A 24,061-nucleotide genomic window follows, 5' to 3' on the forward strand; every position below is an offset into this window, starting at 1 on the left:
GATTCCTTTCCCTTGTGTTCCTTTTCTAAAAGGATTACAGGTAGTGACATTGGCAGGAAATGTTTGATGAACCGGAAATTTTAAATCGAGGAGGAGTTCCAGATGGAAAATCTGAGTATTTGTGTTGAAAACCTGGGTTGTAGGGCTGATCTAGTATATTACAGCATATGGACTACAAATAGCTCTTCCACACCAAACAAGTAAGATGTAATCTCACACGCCAAGTGTAAAATCCTTTTTTCTTTTGTCTTCAAGCCCAGATTCATGCCTCAAAAACATTTGGTGAATTTCAAACAGCAAATACACTTGAGAGAATTCAACTCGAACAAACAACCCATCAGTGGAGAAATAAGTTAAATTTGTCAGATAGAGTATTTGCTAAATATTCCTCACTTAGCTTTACAGGGGACTGGAAAGGACAAGCCAAAACAGCTGTTCCTAGTCTTTGCACAAAAGATGTTTCCTTGAAGAAGGCATTAGGAGTCTCTTATTCTGGAATAGAAAAGACAAGTGGAAGGGAAAATTTACTGATGTTGAGCTCTGGCAATGGTGATGGGAAGCAAAAGGATATGGTGATAAACAGAGGGACTGGATGAGGATAGTCAGGGAGAATAAGAGCAACAGATAGGAGTGGGAGACACTAGAGGGGTGGGGAGCATGGGGGAGGAGCTGAGGGAGTGAGCTAGGAGAAGACAGCGTGACTGTGTCTGATCTACACTGACGAGTACCAATGTTAACTGTCACCTCTCATCTTCAAACTAAATCACGCCTGGAATTGGAGGCAGCAAGGAGCTGATAGAGTCAGCCTTAGAGAGCCGACAAGTCAATCAGAGCGGAGATGCGTGGAGAGACACCAGCTTTGTAGGGCTCTGTGCCTTCATTCATCGCAGGATTTACACCTGTCAGACTCCTAGCGAGGGGGAGCACGCTGGGACTTACTTTGGCACCACTTAAAATGGGACAACAGACACATTACTGCAATCACCCTCTGCTCTCCTGTCCTCTGGAGGGTGTGTTTTATATTACAGCAGCTCAGCTGACTTTGCGAGTTGAATTTGAAGCTGAACACGCCTCCTGCTATGGGGGAAAGGACTGCGGGCTTTTCGGCGCCTGGAGGGTTACTCCCCATGCAACTGCAATGCCCCAGACCAAAGTGAGAGGAAGGGCTGTGCAGGGCAGGGGGAGATGATGGGGTAACTGTTTGCTAATCAAAAGGCTTCAGGAGCTATGTAGGCTGTGCAAACCTATCTCATTATCTGAGTCTGTCATGATATTTATTAGAAGAGGTCAGTGGAGGCCAGAACAAGAGATCAGCCTCTGTGTCTTCTACCCAGCTCTTCTCAAATACCTGCAGTGCTCCATAAAGACTCTCTTCTCCTTTCAAAAGAGCACCCAGATCAGAACTCTTCCCTGCTGGCTAAATCCTGGGTACCAAAGCTTGTGATACAGGCTTTGAGCTGCCTGATCTCTTAATCCAGCTGTGTGTATTCATTTGAAACTGAAAGCAGCTCCTTTTTGTCGTCTGCTTCTCAGCATTAACTTCTCTTTGATGTAATTCTTGCTTCCGATGCTCTCTCCCTTCATGGGGAAGATTAGTGTGAAATTGGCCTGCTTCTCCAGAGACTGCAGTGTTAAGCCTCCAACACTTGGTCTTTATTGGAAATCCTTAACCCACATCGAGAAGAGGGGGAGGGAAGGAAAGGAAAATGTAAGAGTTCCAGACTTGACTCAGCCAGGGCTCTGTTGCCTCCTTTCCCTTCAATGTTTTGAGAATGGAAAGCATGGATACTGAAGGAGGTAGGGGTGTGCTCTGAGTGATGTAGGTATTTTAAAGCAGAGACTAAGATGCCATCCTACTTCTAGGCATATATCCTCTCAGGCTGAGAAGAGAGGACAGCAGTGCAGGGGTAATCAAAGGGGACTGTGAGCATGCAAATAGTATGCCCAGGCTGGTCAGAGTGATGGGTTTTGGGAATTAAGCCACAAAATTGATCACTGCTAATCTGCTTTGGGGAAGTACACTTGGAGATGGGTATCCTGTGCCCATGTGGTGGGATTGAAGAGCAGGAGGCAGAAGTTCCCTCTTCTTGGAAAGGATGTGCCTGCAGGACTGCCTTTTACTTCATTTGCATTTTTCCACAGTAGAAGACTGATGGGCTCAGCAGGGAGAAACTTCAGTGAGCTCCAGTACTTCAGTTCCTGAGTATCTATGCTTTGGCAAGTTCCTTGTGACAGTCTATCTTCCCCACAGTGCCAAGACAACATCCCTTGCTCTGCCTTTCACCCTGCTTCTTGCTTCTGCCTCCCCACCACATGGCTGCTCTCTGCTTGTCCTCCATCATCCCACCATTACATGTACTTCTTTACTTCACCAACCACTTCCACCAGCCTTTGGACCTACTCCTGCTCCTTCCTCCTCCATCAGCCTCTGCTGCCCCCACTGCTCTTCCTGGTGGCTCTTCCCTACTCGCCGCACCGTCAAGTCCTGACATTTGCCACACTACAGCCACACCATCCTCTCCTGCTTGGTCCTGCTCCATTGCCCTCCCCACAAACACATGGTGCCATTATCTAAGGAAGGGCCTTGAGCACCCCCTTGGTTTAGCCTTGTGCTTCCTCTTGCTTAGTAGCCCCCCTCCCTTACCCAGGTCTGCAAATCACTCCTTCCTATGTCAGCCAGCAAATTGGTTTATCCTCCCCCCATCCCAGCTTTCATTACCTTCCCGAAATGAAGCGATATCTCCTCGGCTGAGGCTTCCCGTCGCTGCAGCCAGTACCCAAATCATGAGAGCTGGCATAATAAATGAAGACAAAGTGCCGGTGGCCCGGGCCATCTCTCCCACTGCGCCACTAGCCGCTGCCAGCTTCATTATTCGCTTAAGTTGCCGGAGAAAATTACTTAACCCTGACCCGTGTATTAGGGCCCTGTATTAATGCTGCGACAGGCGTCTCTTACAGCAAAGAACAATTTATTAGAGACGAAACAGGCTGCTTTTCTCTGTCATTTTTCCAATCTGAGCTTTGAACACACATCATTAAACTTGTCTGACTCTCTCCCCTTCTCCATCATTCCTTTTTTATTTTTTTAAACAGAAAGTGCTGTGGAGAATAGAGATTGTTCTGAACTCACTGAGAGCCTCGGACTTTGCCCCCTCCTTTCTCCCCCTATGCTCTTTTCTCAAAACACAGTCCACGTCTCCATCTCTCTCTGTCTAATTCACCCTTACTCTCCTCTCTTTGTAGTCACATTTCTGTTTTTCAAACTCTTCCTGAAATTCTCTCATATTCTCTGCTTATTTGCCTGTTCCTCTTTGTATAGGTGTCACACTCTCTTTCGCTCCATGAGTTTGGCTAATCTTACTTCTTTGTCTGGGCCAAACTGGAGAAAATATGCTGGAAAGTACATGTTCTCTATGCCAGAATAGAGTCTATCACACCTTGCCCTGCTCTGGGATTTCCTGGGATACCAGAGATCATGAGAGCACAGAGTTGCCCTATGAACACATTTTCAGCACTATCATCCTCATCACATTCTCTTCAAGGGCTGCACCTAACCACTGTTGTGGCCTCTACATCACCCAGCAGTGCCCAAGGAGTGTGAGCACCAGGAAGGGTTTCAGAGACTGGCTCTGTGTGTGTGAGGGAGCTTTCTTACTTGCTGAAATATTTCCAAATGCTTTGGTGGGGTTCAGTTACGCTCTCTTCTTTAAAACTGACTCCAGTCATTAAGTTGACACTGCACAGCCTGGGATGTGTTGAGCTGGAGGTTGACCATGCCATCTCTCCCCTTTTCTATTTTCTGATGGGCTGCAGAGAGAGAGTGAAAGAAAGAGGATGAGAAGCAGCTGTACAAGTTCTTCCTCAGACCTAATTGCTGAAACCTTACAAAGATGGTGGCAGAATACTGTCTAAGGAAGAAAATAGCTAGTAGCAGAGGCGTTTGCAAATGCCTGATCATTTTTGGTTTGAGATGCAAGGCCTAGACTTCCCCACTTGAAGGCAATCTGGGCTATGTGAGTGCAAAACAGTAGCTCAGACCAGCTATCCAAAGCTGAAGGCTACCAGTTTACAGCAGTCTCAGTGGAGTCTCAGCTGTTTAAGGCTTGGAGAGAGGGCATTTGTGTTCAACTGCCCAGGATTGAGTGCTTAGTCCCTGGGTCAGACTGGCTATTGTGCTATTGTAGTTTGTCTCCAGAACCTCTCTAGCCAGAGGTCAGATTAGCTGAGGGGCTGTCATGAAGCCTATGCTGGCCTTATTAACAATTTTATTAAACCAGAGCTACCTATTAATCAAGAGGAAGATTCTGTATTAATTAGCTGACTGGTGATACTAGAAATTCAAGGCTAAGCCTTTAGCATCTTTAGAAGAAGATGGCATGAGAAGATGGCATGCCCCAAATTTCAACATACAAGATATTTATTGCAAACATTGTTTTCCATTTTCATTTTGCTGGTGATTTGCACAAGAAAACAGCAAGAAATGGATACTTTGTTAGAGAAAAGGCTAAATATACAGACTTTCACAAATCATTCTGGCTTCAAAGATTTCTAACTCTGGTTCTGGACCTACTCTTAACTGTCTATTATGGCCCTGCTCTTTGCCAATAATTTTCTCATGGGAATAAGTGAATGAAGGATTGAATGGATCTTGGTGACCACTGTGCCCTCCAGCTAGCTTTACAGGAGACCATATATTCCTGGACATGTCCTCTATTTGTCAGCAGTGAAACTTGGTGCTAAATGGGAGGCCTTGCCTTGTGTGGAGGGTCTGCTTCTCTCTGGATCTCCCTGAAGAGCTGGAGATTACTTAAGCTCAACACATGGTCACGGGTAGATGGGATTAGGCTAAGAAGGGGTAGGAGATCTGCCTGGTTTGGGAGTTGGGAGAGATTGTCTGTGCTACTGTAAGCAGAACTCCATACACTGTGAAAGTGAGCACTTCTGTCAGCCTTCACAGTCTCCTGCATGATCTAGATGAGAAATATTTCTGTTTTCACATCAATTTATTGTGAGTATCTTCCTGAACTGAGTTTTCTGAGCCTGTAGTGGGACAATCTGCCCTTCATCTTGAGCCTAGAGGAAAGGCTTTTGTCAAAGGAAGAGGAGAGTTCAGACCCCATAATTTTTTTCAATCTGCTGGTGCTCAGTCAACACTTTGACTTCTCTGCTGCAGCTTTTCTCTTCAATATGGACCTTGCCAAAAAACCCTTTCTCATCTCAAACCAGGATTTTTGACAGTCTTAAGTACATCATTGGCAATAGACTAACAACAACAAAAAAATCATAATCATTAAAGCATTAACTAATATTAACTATGGGACTAATACGTTATATTACTCTAATTTAGTAGAATATTATCTTCCTGTCCACTCCAAATTTGTCTGGGATGCCAAATGTTTATATTAAAAAGAGAATGAAAATTAAAGTGATGGGATTTTTTTTCATAGAATCATTCACATGCTAGGTGGGAGTTCAACATTTTATCCTAGTCCCATCCCCTAGAGTTTGTGTGAGCAGGATGAATTTTCAAGGCTGCTTACCTTCACAAAGATGGGGAAAGTTATTTCTAGCAATGTCAGGAATCAAGGGGATTCTGTAGCTATTTGTCAGGAGAGTGATTGTGAGCTGAAGGACAGCAAATTCATGAAGACATAAACACGGTACATGAGATGGCTTGGGGGCTGGTGGGCTGTGTCACAGCAGTGATACCTCTAAAATAGGCGAAATATCTCAGGAGACACACATGGAAAGAATGGTGCAAAAGCTGAATCAAAGTACAGTCTGAGGTAGTTTTCCTGCACTTGTACATCGTTTCTGTAAGTGAGTCAGTCAGGGGTCCTAGGCCACTTGTTGAGGGATCAGCTAATGAGAGACACTCTGAATAGCCATGCATGACCTCCTCGTGTAGCTGTGAGGGAGGCCAACACTTGTGCATCTTCTTCTTTGGCCATCAGGGAAGGGCCAGCTCCAGTAGGCTTTTGTTTATGAGTGTGCAGGCTCTGCCACCACATAAAGCATCTCTCCAGCCACTAAAACTGATGATCATCGGAACTTCTTAATTGCTTTTTCCTCAGATGTGGGTAGGGGGTCACTGGGACTGACATGGGGAAGCGGGGTGGAGGAGATGGCAATGAGGGTGAGAGGGGATGGTTGGCTGGTGCCGCTGCCCTTCTGCTGGGAGTCCCTCCCGAATTCCCTGCCACTCTCCTGCTCAGCCTGATAGCTCCTCCAAGTTCTCTAATCACCTTCTTGCTGTAATGAGCCTCTCATCTCACTGATGGAAATCAGGGTATTTGGTTATGAAAGGGACACTGTTAATAACACGATCTCTCTCTTCCCCACTCCATCCCCCACTACCCCCGCCAGCCCCCCTTCCAGCTCTCTACACAATTCTCTCAATTAACGATAGGCAGAAATTAATTTTTCCCCTGGACTGAAACAATTGCTTGGCGGAGGATTGCCAGCTCGGCTCCAGATAGGGACCTTTCCCAGCAGAGCCCAGAGAAAGGAGGAGAGACCGAGGCGATAAGCAGGGCCCTATCAGCAGCCACAGGACGCAGTAATACAAATGTTATCCTTAGAAATGTATTTAAAGAGGATATGTTTATAATTCGAAGGGGACTGTCAGAACTGCTCCCCTCCCCCTCCCCACAGATCCATGCTGCTGCCTTGTTCCTTACCACAAAGTGCTCTCAACCCTTCAAAAGGGAGGCAATGTCAGCACCAAAGGCTCCTCTAGCCACAGCATGAGGTAGCAGGAGGGTGTGCCTGGGTCCCGTGCTGGGAATGGCTGTGGAAAGCCACAGCACCCAGCAGGCAAAAGCCGGGAAAGGCAGCGAGCAGGATCTGCTCAAGGGGCAGGGCTTGCAGCAGTTCTACTTGGGTCTTGAGCAACAAGAGGCAAGGAGTCAGCAAATACACTGTGCTGAAAGAAAGCAGTGTTAGGAGGAAGGAGCAAGTACTTGGAGATAAGGGAGGAGAGCCATAGCTGTAGGTTGGTCTGGAGGGCAGGGAGAGCTTAAGTGCAGCCTGAGGCAGGGATCTGGTTGCTGTTGCATGTGATTCAGAAAATGCTGTCCTCTTGGTTGCTTTCTAAAGCTACACATTTATGGATCCCATATGTATAATAGCTCCATGTTTAAAAATAAGCCATCTTGGCCACCCTAACCTACAGATGCCAGTCAACAAGTGTGCTCCTGGCCGAAACACCCAGCCCAGTTCACATACCCAGAGCACTTTCACCTCCCCTTCAAATAAGGAAAGGCCTTCTGGCAACCCCTGCCTGCCCACTTTATGTAGACTTGTGGCATGCCCTGCAGCTCTATATAAGATCTGCTGCTCTTCTTCTTTGCACTAGTTGATCTCACTGCAACAAACAGGCAGATAATCACAAGATGCAGGGACAGTGGAAGATGAACAAGAGAGTCTGTAGAGGACTTTCAGGAAGCAAAACCTGCAATCATTATAACGGCAAAAGACATAATTCCAGCCTCCTCGAGGCTTCACCTGTCCTTGTGGGTGATCCCTACACTTGGCTGTGCTGGCTTGCTTTGAGGCCTATAGATTTTGAAAGACCGCTTGTTCTTGCTGAGGGCAAGCTACCACTCAGTTCCTGCCCAACGTCATTAACATCCACAATGTTCCAGCCCTCACCAGCATCACTGGTACCATCCTGTAATTCATTTAGTGGTTCTTTAATTCCTGCTTCGCTTGCCCTCTGTTCATCTCTTTATTTTGTTCCTGCTCCCAAGTTACAGCATTAACATTCTTCTCGCTGTATTTAAATGTCTTTTCCGTGGAAGAATCCAAGTAAAGCCAATTTAATTTTTAAAATGTCTTTCTGGAGGAACTCTGCATATGTGACATCTTGTCTCTTGCCTGTCTCAGTAATAATCATGTTTGTATTATGTTGCCTCACACCTATATTTAGTGTGTTCTTCACAGCAATCAAGAGTTTGACTTGGCCATATCAGCAGGAGTGGCACCTTGTCACAAGTCTCAGCCATGTATCCCACACATGGTCAATTGCTCAGCTGACTGCTAGCGGTGTTGGAGTCCCTGTGAATCCTCACTGAGGTAGGATCTCCATTGCTACTCAGTACTCAGCACACAATACTGGCAGGAGGGTTCATACCTACCAGGTTTCACAAACCTTCTGGCTCCCCTCACTTCAACTCACTCAGTCTCTACCATGCAGACTTTGTCCATCCACTGCCAGATGTGTGAAGGCAGGCACCAGTCCCGGAAGGCGCAGAGCATCTGGTGGGGCAGTACGGGTGGAGGAGATGATTTGGTAGACCCTGCTGGCCTGACAGTACAGGGGAGCAGTGTTAGACCAGAGAATTTCTGATTCAGTGAGTCTAAAGAAAAGATTCATGTTTTAAAATACAACATCAATTTGTTGCTGTTAAGCCTGAAAACCTCTTTCATTTGCTGTGTGCAAGTGAGGTCTTTTGGCCCCATGTAGAGGTGCTGTGGGAAAACAATAAAACCTAAAATCCAGCCCACATTTAATAGGAGTAGCTTGACCCACTGTGAGATTAAAATACAACATTTACAGATAGGCCAGCCCCACTTTCGGTATTACTTCAAGTTCATAGCCTGAAAGTTCTTTCAGACATCTCCCCATGGTGTATGAGGGACACTGGAAATTAAGCACAGGTCTGTCACAGAATGTTGAAATAAATGTTATCCCTAATTATTGGGACTATAAGGAATCCTCAAAGTCCATATTAAATGAATACCAAAGATGCAAACAATAGCAGGAGATTGCTCTCAGAGGAACATAAATGTAGGCCTGAGTTTCACTGCACCCTCAAACACAGCTGAGAACCAGAGCATATTAGGCAAACACCAGCTGATGCTTGTAAAACAGTAACCAGAAATAAACAGACCTGCTCTGTCCCACAGCTTTTGGCAAGAGTCCTGATGTTGAGCCAAGAAAGGAGCTTTGACTGTAGAGAAAAAAGTACTTACTGCCATGGTCTGTAAAAGAATGCAGACAGGATATCTGCCCTGCAAATGACACCAAAGAAGTGAAAACACCAAATTTCATTTTTTTTTTCCTGTCTCTCTCCGCTCCTGCCCTGACTCCCCTGGCAGTTTGGTTTCTCCACCCACTCCCAGCACTGCCAGACAACTGCCTCAGATTAGCACACCATCGATACTGGTGGTGTTGGGGTAATGTCTGTCAAAGGAGCATGTGGTGACTCATTCTTCCAGGGCCATGGGATTTACTAATTTGAACTGTTACTGGCTTCTTTGGCAACACCCATGGAATGACACCAGAATGTAAAGCTAGGATGGGACCCACTGTGTAAGGGAAGGACACAGAGCTGTCTCTGCAATTGACTGATTAACTTGAGCTCCTGCATTGAAGTTCTTGGGTTCTCCGCATGTTGTTTGTTCCCTTCCCTCAGCATCTCTCACTGCTGCCAACCTGACAATTCTCAGTGAGGTTGTGAAGCCACTTATCCTGGTGACAGTGGCATTCCTCCCTTTTTTCCTCATATTTGTTAATAGTAAAATATTCTTAATTGATAGTGGTATGCCCAGTTACTCAGCAAGGGCTACCACTAGATCCACCGCTAAAGCTACCACTAGATCAGTTGCATGGCCTTTACTAACAGGGTTTCCCACAAAGCCAGTGGTACAAAACACCAGGAAAAGAAGCCTGAGCTCTGTAAGCATGTTTGGATTGTGGTACTGTCCTCTCTGTGTTCTTGGGGCTGATATTCACTGGTTGTTGCCTCACACACACAGCCAGAGCCTCCATGAGAATCTCCTCCCCTCCCTGCCAATTTCACCCAGCTTTTGTCACTGGACTGTCCATTCTGAGCCCGCCTGCTGTCAGTCATCTCACACAGATGCCCACAGATGTGAACTGGCACCTCCAGACAGGAGCAATCCAAGGCAGGGCGCAATCCAAGGCAAACTGTACCAGCTGCCAGGAAGAGGAACCAGGGAGGGCCTTTTCATCTGCAGAGCCTCCCAGATGCCATTTCTGTCCACATTCAGGTGCTGTTTAAGCTTGGACAGTGTTGGGTGTTGGGAAACTGGGCTTTGAAGGTGTCCAAGGGAGCATTCTTACAAGACAAGTAGACACAGCCAGTTAGTCACATCAAGACACTGGTGAGTGTTTGGCAAAGACACGCAGAGAAGGTCTCTCCCTCTGGCCCACATATACTTGTTTCTGGTAAGGGCTGGATGTCTGAGACAAGGTACATTCCACTACACCCACACAGCTTGACTAAACTAAGAGCCCAAGACTTTCCAATGGGCAACTCACAACTTGGCAGCCAAAGTCTTCAGAAACTCCTTCCGGGTGGTGGGGCAGGAGGGAAGCATGGCAGTACAGCTTTGTCCACCGTGCACTTCTCCCTCCCTCCCTTTCAGCCCTGTCCTTTCTCAATACCCAGGAAAGATTAACTCCTCTTTGCACACCAGAGAAAGTTATTATCATTAATGAAGAATTAAAAGGGAGTGATTAATAAGGGCCCTTATCTGGCCATGAGGAGGAGGCTGGACAATGGGAGGAAGATGGAGAAAATGAAAAACAATAAATACGAAGCGTAAAAGGAGGCGAGCGCTGCTCCCACTTGTTAGATCGCAGCTGCATCTCCTGAGGGGGGAAGGCTCCAAATTGCTAATTACTGCCTCTGAAAAGACCTCGCTCTGATATGTTTTCTGCTGAAAGGTTCCCATTAATGAAGCAGCGATGATGCCGTTTCCCTTTGACTTGCCTTCAATTCCCTCCCTGAGCTTCCTCCCAAGCCGGGAACAATGAGGCCCTGGGAGCTGGCGGCTCCCACAGGCCTTTCGGAGACTAGGCCGGGGGCAGCCGAGTGAGGGGAGCCGAGCCGGCTGTGAAATATGGAGGGGGGAGATAAGGCAAAGACAGAGGAAAGAGGCTCACTCCCAGGAGCCCAGGGAAAATTTGCAGTTATTATGAAGGAGATGAGACAGATTAAAAGCCCTTGTGTTCTGCGCTGCCCTTTTATTTAGTGGCTTCATCTCTGAGATGAAAGAAGTTGGAAATGACTTTCTCCGCATTTTGCTGCAAGAAGCTTCACGGCACATTTTTTGACTTTATTCCTCCCTTTGTCTCTTGTCCCCTTTCTGTCTGTCTTTTTCCTTTTAACCCCTGGAAGGTTTTGCTGAGAAGTGCCATGGGACCAGGCAGAGCATTTGCTGGGGTAGAGCAATGACCCTGCTGCTCTCCCTGTCCTACTGGGCCATACGGCTCCTGCTGCTCACCGGAGAGGGAGCTGGGCGAAGGCACTGCCGGATGAGCAGCCAGCATCCAGCCGACCTTCCTCTCCTGCTTGCCTCCGAAACATCTCTCACCACTAACACCTCCTCTCCTGCCTCCAGGCCCAGCAACAGTTCAGAACAAGTGACCACAGTCTCTGGGCAGGAAAAAAAATCCCTGTCTTTACAAAGCCTAGTGACAGCTAACAATCCATCCGGGATAAGAGTTCTGAACATTTTTTATCCCTGGAGCATTTCACGAGCCAAACTAGTGCTGAAGAGATGGGCCAGTTCCCATTGTCCATGCAGGCAACCTACAAGTGCACAGGGAGTAAACAATTTGCCAGGAACATGGGATGAAGTTGAATGCAGGCAAGGATTCAAAATTTACTGTTGCTGGCCCATGTCAGGGAGAACCTTGTAATACTGGACAGAAACACCATAAACTGCTCAAAACCAGATTACCTCAACTGTCTCATTATGTTTCTTCAACTCCTATTCCCAGTTTTCTGATGTTTTCCTGTATACATCAGTGCTCCTCTGCTGCATCTTCTTAGTTTTTGGGACTTTTGTAATTGCAAGAGCACTTTCATCCTGTCTCTTGCTTTTGCCCTATCTCTCTCCCAGAAAATCAACCCTGTGCATCAGTCTGTTGTCTTTACTCAGGCCAAATGCTGACATCTGCTGAAATTTGGGTTGGAGTATTGAAAATGAGAAAAAAGAAATGGACAGGTGAAGTACAATTCATACCAGTTGCAGAACAGTTTGCTGACCTACAGAAACAGCAGAAAACTAGTTGGGAAAATGAGGGGAAAATATGAGAAATTAGAGTGGGCATCTGCTGCCATCTCCCCAGGACATCTGAACACAGGATTTCTTGTACACAATTGTTTGTCTGGTTTGTTATCCTGCCTGGAACGGCAGCCAGTACCGATTGCTTGAAATGAAGGGGTAAGAAGCTCTGAAGTGGATGTTTACAAAATAACCTTCCCATCAGGGGAGTTTCTTTCTAACCCATACATTTTGTAGCTGTTTTATATCCTGAAGCATGAAAAAGGATTGCAGCGGTGAAACAGGATTAGATTTTAGGAGGGATTTGCTCTCAGAACTGAGACTAAAAAGAAAACCCATGTATTGGCAATAGGAAACTGGCAAGGAAAACAAAATACTGCCAGCAAGTAAGGTGAGTTACTGCCACAGAAAGGGTTAAAATAGACAAAAGGACAGAATTTTACAGGAAAATTGGTGCCCAGAAAATAACTTTAATCAAGTCAGCTGTTGGAAATGGGATAAAAATTATCTACCTAATGACTCTTTCTTCTTTTAATATTTCCTTTCCAAGGAAATTTGTCAGATAAATAAAAGGTAATGAAAATGTTAACATGACAGCTCAGACCAACGTAAAGGACTGGTTAGATAAACAGCATGTAGAAAACTCAGTAAAGCTAAACGAAGCTTTTCCTATTGGGGTGTAGGAATCAATGGCATACTCAAGGATTCGGTTATTTTTTAAGTATGTCGACAAACTAGGGAGAGTGCCAGAGGACTGAGGAAAAGCAAGCGCTTTGCAAGTCTTTTGCGGGGCGGGGTCGAGGGAGCAGGGAGGAAGTTGGCAATTATCACCCTTTTAGAATTACTTGTGATCCTGGCAACACGATGGAATAAACGAAATGGGGGAGGGGGGAAAAGTAAAAATGCAAAGGATAAGAGATTTATGAGCAATAAGCAGCAGCATACATCTATAGAGAACAAATCACATTGAGACAAATCTGATTACTTTCTCTTGATTGGATTTACAAAATTAGTGAAGAGAATGCTGCAAGCTATGGACTTTGACAAAACTTTTGGTATGCTGCCTCATAAAACATTACTTGAAAAACGAATCAGTATCGGCTTGAATGTGAGTGCAGCCACCTGAGTTGCAAAAAAACCCACCCCCCTCAAACAAAAAAAAACAACGAACAAAACCCTCCAAAAAAATCCCCCCCGAACAAAACAAACCGAAAACAAACAAAAAAACAACAAGAACGAAACCCCGTCCCTCCCCGCAAAAAAACCCAAAAACCCCACCACCAACAAAAAAACCACACAACCGAAGAAACATCATGAAAATTGAGAAATAAAAATGAATGCTAAGCAAAACTGGATGGTGGCAGGGTCGCACCGAGCTTTATTCTGATGGCTGCTGGTGATATGTAAAATGGAATTACTGGAAAAGAGATGCAAGGCTTAAGGAGAGGGAAGTAACACTGAGAGGTTTAATTCAGGATATACACAATTAGCCAGCAGTGAAATGGAGGAGTTCGAGTACGGAGTTTATTGTTTATTAAAAATAAAATACAATAACCGAGCAACTAGAGGGTAAGTATATGGGAAGGGCTGCCCTGTTACCGGGTAAGGGATCTGTAATGTCTCCACCAGCGGCACCAACCACAGCGCAAACAGACAGAGACGCAACGGACACTGGCCACCCGGGCTCAGAGGCGGGCCGGCCGCGGGGCCAGGGCTGCGCTAGCCCGGCGCGGCCGGCAGGGCTCGGCGGGCTCGATGTCAGCATTGCCCCATCCAGCCCGCCGGCGGACCCGCCCCGCGGGCGGGGCGGGCGGAGGAAGTGGCCCGGGCAGGCCGGAAGCGGCGCTGACGAGGGGCTGGCGGAGCGGGGCGCTGGCCGGTGAGTGGGGTTGGGGGTCCTGGCGGGAGCCAGTGGGGCCGGGGTGCTGAGGACAGGTGTTCCCGGCGGGGTTGGGGGCTGTCGGGCAAAAGCAGCTGCTTCTCCGCAGAGGACGGGGTCGGTGCGGCCAGGTCCTTGAGGACTAAGGGAGGCGGCCTCCGGCAGCGGGTGGTTCACCGGGATGGGAGTGCGGGTGTTTCTGAGCCCGGTGAGGAGAGAAATCCCACGTCTGCAAGGCACGGAGAGGGAGGGGGAGGTTGTGAGGTGAGGGATTTGCCCAGGACTTTGGGATTGGCACAGTGGCAGCCCTGAGGTGAGGGGGGTGGGATTTTTCTGCAGTAAGAGTTTGGGCTCGGTCTCATACACCCTGTTCTAAGGAGCGCGGAGTCCCGCGCGCGTTATTTTGCTGTTGAAGTGATACTGGCCTGCAAAATACCTGTTTTACCATCTGTTTCACTGTCAGCTTTGCTGTTTGTCTCCCTTTTGGAAGATGCAATCTGTTTGTCGAGCAGGCTTAATCCTTCTCTGTGGCTTACCTACTGGAGGTAGCAAACTAGTTGCAGGCTTTCATACCCTTAGGATGTGTAATAGAGCATGCTGCTTCAACACAAAAGATGCAACCTTAAGGCCTTTTCAGACACAGAGCACTTGACTCACCTGCTGCAGTAGTAAGCTCTGTGCCACCATGCCTAGAAGAGGGATTTAACCCTTGCAAAAAGAAGAAGTGGGTGTTAGCCCAAGAAGTGGCAGTTGTCCTGCATTGGGTCCTCCCAGGCAACTCTAAAGTAAGTGTCTAACCTGGTTAATGTTACAAAGGCTATTGCATACTGCAGTCCAGTGATATGTTGGTAGCAGTGTTTTTGTCTGGTGCTAATTGTTTGTTGTCATTTTTCGCAGGCATTGCCAATGGATGAACTGGTGCATGACTTGGCCTCAGCCTTAGAGCAGACTTCAGAACAAAATAAACTGGATAAGCTATGGGAAGAGATGGCACTAAGCCCACGGCAGCAGCGGCGTCAGCTCCGCAAGAGACGGGGTCGTAAGCGACGCTCAGACTTCACGCATCAGGCAGAGCATGCCTGCTGCTACAGTGAGGCCTCAGAGTCCAGCTTGGATGAAGCTATCAAGGATTGCCGTGAGGTGCTGACAGCTAATTTCAGTGACTCTGATGACATGGCAGTGGTCAAACGACACCCAGCTCTTAGTGCCACCCTGAGGAGCAAGCAGCACCTGTGGCATGAGTCAGACTCCTTTACAGAGAATGCACCTTGTCGACCTCTCAGGCGCCGACGGAAAGTCAAACGTGTGACATCAGAGGTGGCTGCCAGTCTCCAGCAAAAGCTCAGGGTATCAGAATGGAACTGTGAGAGGGGCTGCAGGTTCAAGTCAGCCAAGAAACAGCGCCTTTCACGCTGGAAAGAAAATGCCCCTTGGACATCATCCAGTCATGGCCTTTGTGAATCAGGAGAGAACAGGCCCTTCCTCAGCAAAGGAGGAAGGAAGGAGCGGATGGAGTGTGAAGCTGATGATCAGAAACAGGGCTCAGATGAAAACATGTCGGAATGGTGAGATCTTGGTTTCTTCCCTGTGGTAGTCAGATGGCTGCCTTGCTTGCAGCTGCTTGTAAATTCCGTGCCTTGTTTTTTGGAGTTCTTATCAAAATTATTCAGTGCTGCTCTCTCTTTGAAGAGGAGAAGTATCTCAACTACTTCCAAACTGTAGATTCTTTCCAAGTGTTTCCTGTCAATGCTGTATAATGGCCCGAAATGCTTCCTTGATAAGTTGGAAAGCTGATATGTTTCTGGCTCCTGTTACACAAGGAGTCCTCTGAAATGTCTGTGGCCTTGCAGCTACAAAGTGGCATGCTTGTGGCCTGCGGTTTGGAGAGTAAATCCACCTTTGGCACTTGTGTGATTGATATGAACTGATCTCATTTTCTTGTTTTCAAAATTTACCATAGGTAGTAATAGAGAACAGATAAGACCTCCCATCATTACTGCTAGTCCTCTGTACAGGTACTGTGTGAACCTCAGTCTAAACATCTTGCTTGCAGTTCTACATCTCTGCTCTGATCTGGTCCTGAAAGGCTAGCTATGGGGAGAATGTAGTGAGATGATGAAGAAGTTGAGGGGAACTTGAATTACTTACAGGATAAGCCTGTGTCTGGCGTGTCTTCATGTCCTGTTTTGGAGAACTTTAATGAATTTGTGTCAGAATTTCAGAAGGGATTAAAACGAGACATTTAAATGTCATGGTCTGAATTTAAAAAAAACTTGGGAGTTTAAAAAACTTGGGAAGTTTTTCCCTCGTGTGTGACTTATTTTTTCTGTAGAAGGTTTGGCATTATAAAACTGCTTCTGTCTGAAAAGATTTTTCAGGTTAGAAAAGAAGTAACTGCTGAGAACCAAATGGAGGACATTTCTTAATTAATGGCATACAGAAAATTAATGTGATTGTTTATTATCTAATTATCATTGTGTAAGAAGCAGCAGACATTGAGGAAACATGTAAAACAAAAAAACCCCATGTTTCGTGAAACACGAGATTTGGAACTCTACTGCAGGACATTTTGGAGGTCAAAGATTAAGTATGTTTCAAAGTGGGATGTGGAGCATAGATTTATCACGGTCTGTTAAACATTGCAGGCCAGATGAAAGATCCGGCTCAGGAAGTCCTTAAACTACTGACATCTAGAAGCTGGAGAAGTATACAGAGGAGTCTGCATTTGTCATGTTCTCATGTTCTTTTCTTAAACCATCCACTGTAACAGGCCCTATCAGACAGAGGGCAGTGCATTTGGATCCAGTATGATTGTTCATATGTTAAGGTTCATTTAAGTGTTCTGACAGTCTAGCTCCTGCCGTTTGTCAGAGTGGACAGGTGGCACTTTGTTATTACAGCTTTGTGGATAACAGCTGGAAGCTCAAACTTCTCAGTGGTATTTTCTGGGACATTGTGAAGAGCTTAAGCTGTAATAAGTCCTCACTGTCCTGGTCCAGGGGACCACTATTGCATTTTTAGTGGGTCATCGTGGTTTGAATGTAACTGTTAACTGGCTGGAAGTAGCAAAAAAGTGGTCACTTTTTTCCTTTAAGAGTGGCTATTGTTGCTAAAAAGTGGGTCTTTACAAGAGATTTGTGGATGCCTTTTTGTTACTAGTTGTTAAAAGCAGTTTTATCTTTTCAGAGCTATTTGTTGGTGTTCCAGGAAAAGGAATGTGCTGAGTAGGTCCTGAATGTTGCATGTCAGTGAAGATGGACTGAGAGATACCCTTCCTTGATGTGGCAGTGATGGACAGTGTTCCTTGAGTTGTTTGTTTATTTTTTCACCAGTCAGAGTCTGTTCCATCATGTCAAACTTGAACTTAAACCAGCAGGCTTTCATCCAGCCTTTATTTGTTCCAGCCTTTGAAAGAGTTAATAAAGAGCTGTGTCCGAACTGTTACTTGAGGACCATGCTGATTTGTTCTTTCTCAGTTGTCCTTTGCTCTCAAACTAATTATTGTGCAAGTGTATGCACCAAATGACACTTACTATCTGCTACCAAATCCTTGGGATTCTCTTCAGAAAGCTAGGGCTTGGAATATTTGACCTCTGCAACACCACATGGGTGATCTGTGCTATGACTCACTGAGGAGGGTCAAAGTTGGAGGGAAAAATACATAGAACCCTCTTCACTGTGGAGTATCCCTCATAGCAGTGAAGGATCATGCTTTGGTCTCTGCTGCTCTAAATATAGCACTTTACTGCTAGCAGCAGAGTGAAACTGGCTGTGCTTACCTCACTCCCACTGTCCTCTAGATGTTTTTTTCTGGTACAGTAAGAGAAGTACTTTGCACAGATGTATGACAAGGGCATATCCTGAGGAAGGGAGAAGAAAACTGGATGCCTAGGGGAGTGAATGGTGTGGTTGTCATCACAAGGAAAGGTGACTAATGCTGCTTGTGGGACTTGGAAGCAATCTGTGGTGATCTGGTGATTTACAAAACTTTCATACTGAACTGGTTCCACCACTGTTTACTCCTCTAGCAGTAGGGAGTGTCACAAATGCAGTGGGTTTTCAGGCAAACTAAGCTGTATATTGAGAACGTTTTTTTTTTTCCCACCTTCTTTTTCCTCCCCTCCACTGACACTTGCTTTTCTTTGTTATGCAGGAATGAATCTGTAAATGCCGAAGTATCCAGTATTTTTCTCTGCTTTCTAGAAGGCTTTTTATCCTAAGTTAGATCAAAATCCTCCTGTATTCAGTCAATAAACTCCCATTCACTGAGAAAGTCTTGGATATGAATTCTTAACAAGGAGGTAGTTTTTTATAGTTTGCTCGTGGGACTGCTCCCAGTCTTTTCCTGGAGGAAGATGAGCTGCAGTGTTATGATTCAACATGTGCATGAAATGAAATCTTTGAAATTGTTTGCCAAACATGGCAGGAGGTGAACACAAATTGAGAGAAGGAAGGATGTGCAAGAACATGATGAGGAAATGATGATGGTTTTGAATTGGGTAATGACACGACTCAATGCCTGACCTATAAATAATTGTGGAAACAACAGAGGAAGCAAGTGGTTTAAGCAGTCATTTGTATATTTGTACAAAGGTGACAGTTAACTGCTAAGACTGTTGGAAGTAGCATGCCCTTCTGTCCCTTAATGCTTTGAGATTCCCTGCAGCCATAATAAAGCAAAGGCAAATTATATATAGAGTGCTGAAGTTCTTTCTCTTGTTGGTACTTCCAGATCTGGGTTTGGTTTGGTTTGAGGGCAGAACAAACCGTAGTAGAAGAGCTGTCTGAAAAATGACTTTCAGTGGCGTGCTTACTACTGAAAGGTGTGCAATTGCTCTCATCTATTTTCAAGTGCCAGAACTTTTAGTGTGACTTTTTCGAACTGGGGATTCTACTGGCCCAGAAATGCTGTGAGATTTTGCTGGTTTAATGCTTATGTGTTTGTTGTGGATTAAACTGGATAGGCAGCTCAGCTCCACACAGCTGCCTGCTCACTCCCCCACAGTGGGATAGGGGAGAGAAGTGGAAGAGTATAAGTGAGAAAACTCACAGGTTGAGGTGAAGTCAGTTTAGTAGGTAAAGCAAAAGCTATGTGCACAAGCAAAGCAAAATAAGAAATTCCCTACTTCCTATCAGCAGGCAGATGTTCAGCCATTTCCAGGAATACAGAACTCCATCATTTGTAACAATTATTTGGCAAGACAAATGCCATAATTCCAAATGTCCCCAGATTCCTCCTTCTTTTTCCCAGTTTTTATTGCTGAGCACGACACCATATGGTATGGATTATTCCTGTATTCAGCTGGGGTCAGCTGTCACAGCTGTGTCCCCTCCCACCTTCTTGTGCACCCCCAGCCTGCTCACTGGTGGGGCAGTGTGAAAAACAGAGACAGCACTGGCACTGTGTAAGCACCACTCAGCAATAACTAGAACATCAGTGTTACCAGCACTGGTTTGGTCACAAATCCGAAACATACAACCATAGAGCTACTATGAGAAATATTTAACTCTATGCCAGCCAAAACCATTACAATATTCTGGCCTGAGAGTGTAACCATTGCTCATCCTGGGTGTGCAGTTAAGTTGCTTTACCCTTTGGAAGGGAGCTCTTTTGATGACAGCCTGCAGTGGCATTCAAGAGTCTGGCTAAGCTGATGAATTGGAGGCCAGTTTCTCCATAAAGAAAAAATTCCTCTCTCTTGGAAGGCAAGTGACAAAGACAGAGTGTTCAGCTTCCCCTCCTTCTCCAGCCCAGCCTGACCTTCTGCAGCCCCTCAGTGCCTCTTGTTTTCTTATTTTTATAGAAAATCAATATCCCTCCTGACACAAACAATAGCTCAGGCAAAAGAATAAATGGGGGAAACCTGAGATCTCTGTCCATCACCTCTCACTTTAACTCCCCCAAACTATTTAATTATAAGCATGCTTTGCTCCAGGTGTTTCTGACAGTGAAATTGCTAAATGAGGACCATTTTAACCAAAGATTGCGTGATCAATAACACTCTATAGCAGTAGCTTGTCGGATCAATAGCGTTCATTATTTCATGGTTAAGGTAAGTAGCCTTCTTTGCAAGTGGAGGTCATTAATCAGTGCTTACTGGACCTGCAGAAAGGCTCATGTAGGAGTCTAGTTTGTGTTCAGCCCTGCAGTGTAAAAGAGGTGGTGAAGAAGATGAGATCCCTGAAAGCACTGGCAGTGATGCTTATCTATAAGGAACTAAAGAGCTCTCAGTGCAACAGGATGCTTTAAATACTGTTAATGTGATCTGGAATCTTGACAATGCTTTTTCCTTTCTCAGGCACCTTTCCTCTGAGGATGCTAAAACCCTTATGAAGGAGTCCTCACATCTGCAGCTTATGAGGACTGTTAATCCAAGCTATCAAAAGAGAAAGCAGACACGCTAAGAAATTGGCCCAGGGTATACAGTGAGTTAGTAGGAGAGCTAGGAATGAAACAATTAAATCATGGTTTTCAGTCCTTGGCCTTAATTGCTACGGTATATATGTGGGAGGGTGAAAGAATGGCCAAGCTTTGTATTGGATTAATTTGGAACTTGATATTAACTTAAATACTGAAATGTGAGAATGATGTACAGTTTGTTCATCCTTTAAGTATAAATGGCCTTTATAGAATGATGAAGATGCAGAGTTTGTATATATCCAGCATGATGAGTTGGCTGTGCTTTAAGGTGCATTTTCTAAGAGCAGTAATATGCTCACAGAATGGGGGGTTTATTGTGTGCCTGCAGTTCTTTGGGGTGACATATTTTGTGGTCCCTCATCATTCAGCCTTCTGAACCAAGGGGTTTCCAGTTAATACTGGTGTCTAGTATGATTGAGTTTCCCTGGTGAAGAGGGATCCAGAGGTACTTTCAAACAGCATACCTAGAAGGGAGGTTGATTTGAGTGCTGGGGTACACCAGGTGTTTGCATCTAAGATCTTAGTGCTACAGGAGTAGGCAGTAAGTGGTTTCTGCTTGTCCTGGTATCTCTTGGCTAAATTGGAGGAAGTATGGCCTGAAGTGTCCAACGATTGATTTAATGTCAGCATTAAAGCCATCAAATGCTTGGTATTGACCTGAGCATGTACTTCTGCTACATACATTTATCCAGCTCTACAGTCAGTTAATGGCTTTCTACAAATTAATTATTAGCTTTATTCTTCTGTTCAAGAATTAAGAATCTCCCCTAACTGCTTCAGCAAATGCAAAGCATGCTCTAACAAGGTTGCATTCAGCAGCAACAAGTCATGCTGTGGTAAGGTATTTAGCTGAAGAGTTGTAAATGTACCAGCTGCTCTTCACTCCAAATAAAATAAAAGTTGCTGTTGAAGGAAGGGTTTGTGTATCAGTGTAACATTTTTGAGAAAAAGGAATCTGAAATAGAGAACTTCAGAGGGTTTTCAGTAGCTGTTAAGTGACCCAAGGACAGAGTTTTTAACTGCACTTAATTTCCTGGTGAGTATTCCAGACAATGTCATAGTTAGGTTATTAATTCTAGTACCTGAGGCAAATGCCACTGTATTAATTACTTTTTGATAACTTAGAACTAAACTAGATACAGGATTCTACTCTTTTTCGAGTGATGCAGTGTTGCTAGGTTATAACAGAAAGCAGTTATGTCCTGTCCTAGAGCCAGTCATGTATCTGAAGTGCAATTTTTTGAGATGTGCAAAGCGTTTTGGTCTTGGAGAAGCCAGTAGAATGAAATAAAGTGGTTTTTGTTTTGTGCCTGCTGCAATTGTAACCACGTTTTTTCTATTTTGTTTTTTGTTCCAGTGAAACTAGCAGTGTGTGCAGCAGCAGTGATACTGGCCTGTTTACCAATGATGAGGGCCGACAAGGTAACAACTGTCTTGTGGTTTTCCTTCTGTGCTGCTGGGGAATTTTTCTTCCTTTCTTTACAACTACAAAGAAAGGTCTGTGTTTAAAGAGGGACGAAGAGGGAAGTGTGGGAGAAAAGCCAGTGTCACGGAGGGGCTAGAAGTTAAGAAATAAGATAAGGGCTGCAAAAATGTGATTTTGATAACAGTACACTCTTCCTGCTGAAATACTTTGTATATCAGCAATATAAGAAGCTATTATTATGGAAAGGCACAGAAATACAAGGGGAATTTGAGAGCTCTCCACAGTGAAAGAACACGGCTTATGATTTGTTTCTGTAGGTGTTTTAGTTGTTGTCTACACACCATAAGTACCGGAATTTGTTAGTTTTCTTTCTGGGTAGGAAAAGAAGATGTGAAAAAAAAAATTAATACTGATAAGTCACCTAATTGTGCTAAGATGATGGTAATACACGATTGGTTTTATTTCTTTAAATATATGTTCTTCCCTTGCCCTTGTGTGCATTAGTTGAACCTAGTATTTTCATTGTCTGTTGTAGAAATTATTTCTTAGGAGTTTTGAGTGTGAAGTGTAACCTGGTTTGATTTATCAGTGACAGCACAGTGTCCAGTTTATGGGAGATATGGCAGAAGTAAGTATGAAATAGGTTGTAGTAGGCACATAGGCACTCAGGACTGTATTTGAAGCATGTGGACTGTGACCCTAGAGACCTGCAATTCTGTGCACTAGGATTCTGTCACATTTACCAGGCTAAGATTTGGATGAAATCTCTTCTGGGAATATACACGTGCTAAGGGAAGTAGCATCAGTAGCTCAGTAGGAAATGCTGCTTCCACTAGCTCGTTACTGACCCGGGTATCTGTGAGTGAGGCAACACAATGATAGCAAATATGCTTACATGTTTTCTGATGATATTTTAAGCTGTAGGGTCAGTCTGTTGTGATCTCCATGGGTATAATTAGGGATTTCAAATATCAGCTTTGACCTTTGCTGAAAGATAGCTGTTTCCAGCCTCTGGTTCTTCAAAAGCTACAGAAAAGTAAAATCTTTTGTCTTCTCTTATAACTGATGACTGTTCAGGGGGGGAGCTGAAATCAGTGAGCACTTGTATATCAGTTGTAAAAGCAGGGTGGTGACTGAAGTGTTTTACTTCATCACCCAAGGTAAGATTGAGTAGACTGGATACTCTATATATATACCTGTCTATATGCTCGCTCTATATACTTGCCCTGGTTTTATACCCTGTTTTAGACATTAACTTTTGGCTGCTACTAGAAGTAGAATACTCAATATACAAGAATATGTAGAAATGTGACTCAGATAAATTAATAAAATCCAATTACAGCCTTACCTGTCTAGGCACTAGAAGAGATGTGACATCCTGGTCATCAGGTCTCGGTATGTTCAAACAGTTCATACTGTGATAGATTTCTGGCCAAGATGTTATGTTAACCGTTATGTTAAAAGGGCTAAAAAATATTGTTGCGCTTTCAGGCTAAATAAGAAATATCTCTTTCCTTTTTTTTTTTAATTTGGACAATTTCTAGTCATAAAGTAAGTAAAAAAACAACAGCTGTCTATGGTCAGTGAGATAGGGAGAGCACAAAATTATTTTTCTCACAGATCATCTTCTTAGAAATAGTTTTCTAGTTCAATTCTGAACTGAATAATGGGAAATTTAAGTTAGCAGCATACTGAAATTAATGTAGTTTTTTCCCTTCCTTCTTTTGAGGTTACATCATGTAATATTTTTGCTGTTGCTAATTAAATGAGTTATCATTGCAATTACACATACCAGCACACATCTATGAGCAGAGAATGGTCCTAGTTTATAATTTGATTGTAAGGTGGGCTTTTTGGTTTGTATTTGTTACATGCATTGGGATCTCTCACAGTGAAAATTACTGCAGTATTAGCATATGATCCTGATTGTTAAAGTTTGTTTTATGAAATACGAAAGTTGTGATTTGGGATATGACACTGCACTATGCTCATAGACCCAAAATGGAAGGGATAGTTTTGCACAAATTGTGATCACTTAGAAGAACTATGCAACATTATTTAATTTTAATTTACCAAGAGATACAGAAGGATGTTTATATTTTAAGATATAAGTGGTAGGTCAACTGGTATATCAGAGAAATAAAAAGCAATGTCAGAGCTTTGGGCTGAAGTGTTCTGGCTGTCCTACCTGTTGCTGATTGGAGTTGGTTTTGTGTGTTGCTGCTTCTGTTATGTGCAAGATTGCAGCATTCTTACTAGGCTGAGATTTTCTTAGTTTCTTGTACTGTTGGGG

At 44.6% G+C, this 24,061-nt stretch overlaps 1 protein-coding gene across 8 annotated transcripts in view; it reads left to right on the forward strand.

The window, feature by feature from the left end:
* Positions 1-13,356: 13,356 nt before the first annotated feature.
* GPATCH2L (G-patch domain containing 2 like) overlaps positions 13,357-24,061 on the forward strand; it is a 36,008-nt gene continuing 25,303 nt past the window's right edge. The window contains exons 1-4 of one of the 8 annotated variants that reach the window (XM_027672124.1): positions 13,357-13,921; positions 14,559-14,706; positions 14,819-15,486; positions 21,700-21,764. In XM_027672124.1, coding sequence (XP_027527925.1) covers positions 13,620-13,921; positions 14,559-14,706; positions 14,819-15,486; positions 21,700-21,764 — 1,183 coding nt within the window. In that variant the 5' untranslated portion in view covers positions 13,357-13,619. Of the gene's footprint in view, positions 13,922-14,384; positions 14,707-14,818; positions 15,487-21,699; positions 21,765-24,061 lie in introns of all 8 variants that reach the window. The other 7 variants (XM_027672109.1, XM_027672116.1, XM_027672091.1 and 4 more) reach the window with 7 other exon arrangements.

This window comes from Neopelma chrysocephalum, unplaced genomic scaffold (genome assembly GCF_003984885.1).
Source record: "Neopelma chrysocephalum unplaced genomic scaffold, ASM398488v2 Primary Assembly neopelma1_24, whole genome shotgun sequence".
Lineage (NCBI taxonomy): Eukaryota > Metazoa > Chordata > Aves > Passeriformes > Pipridae > Neopelma > Neopelma chrysocephalum.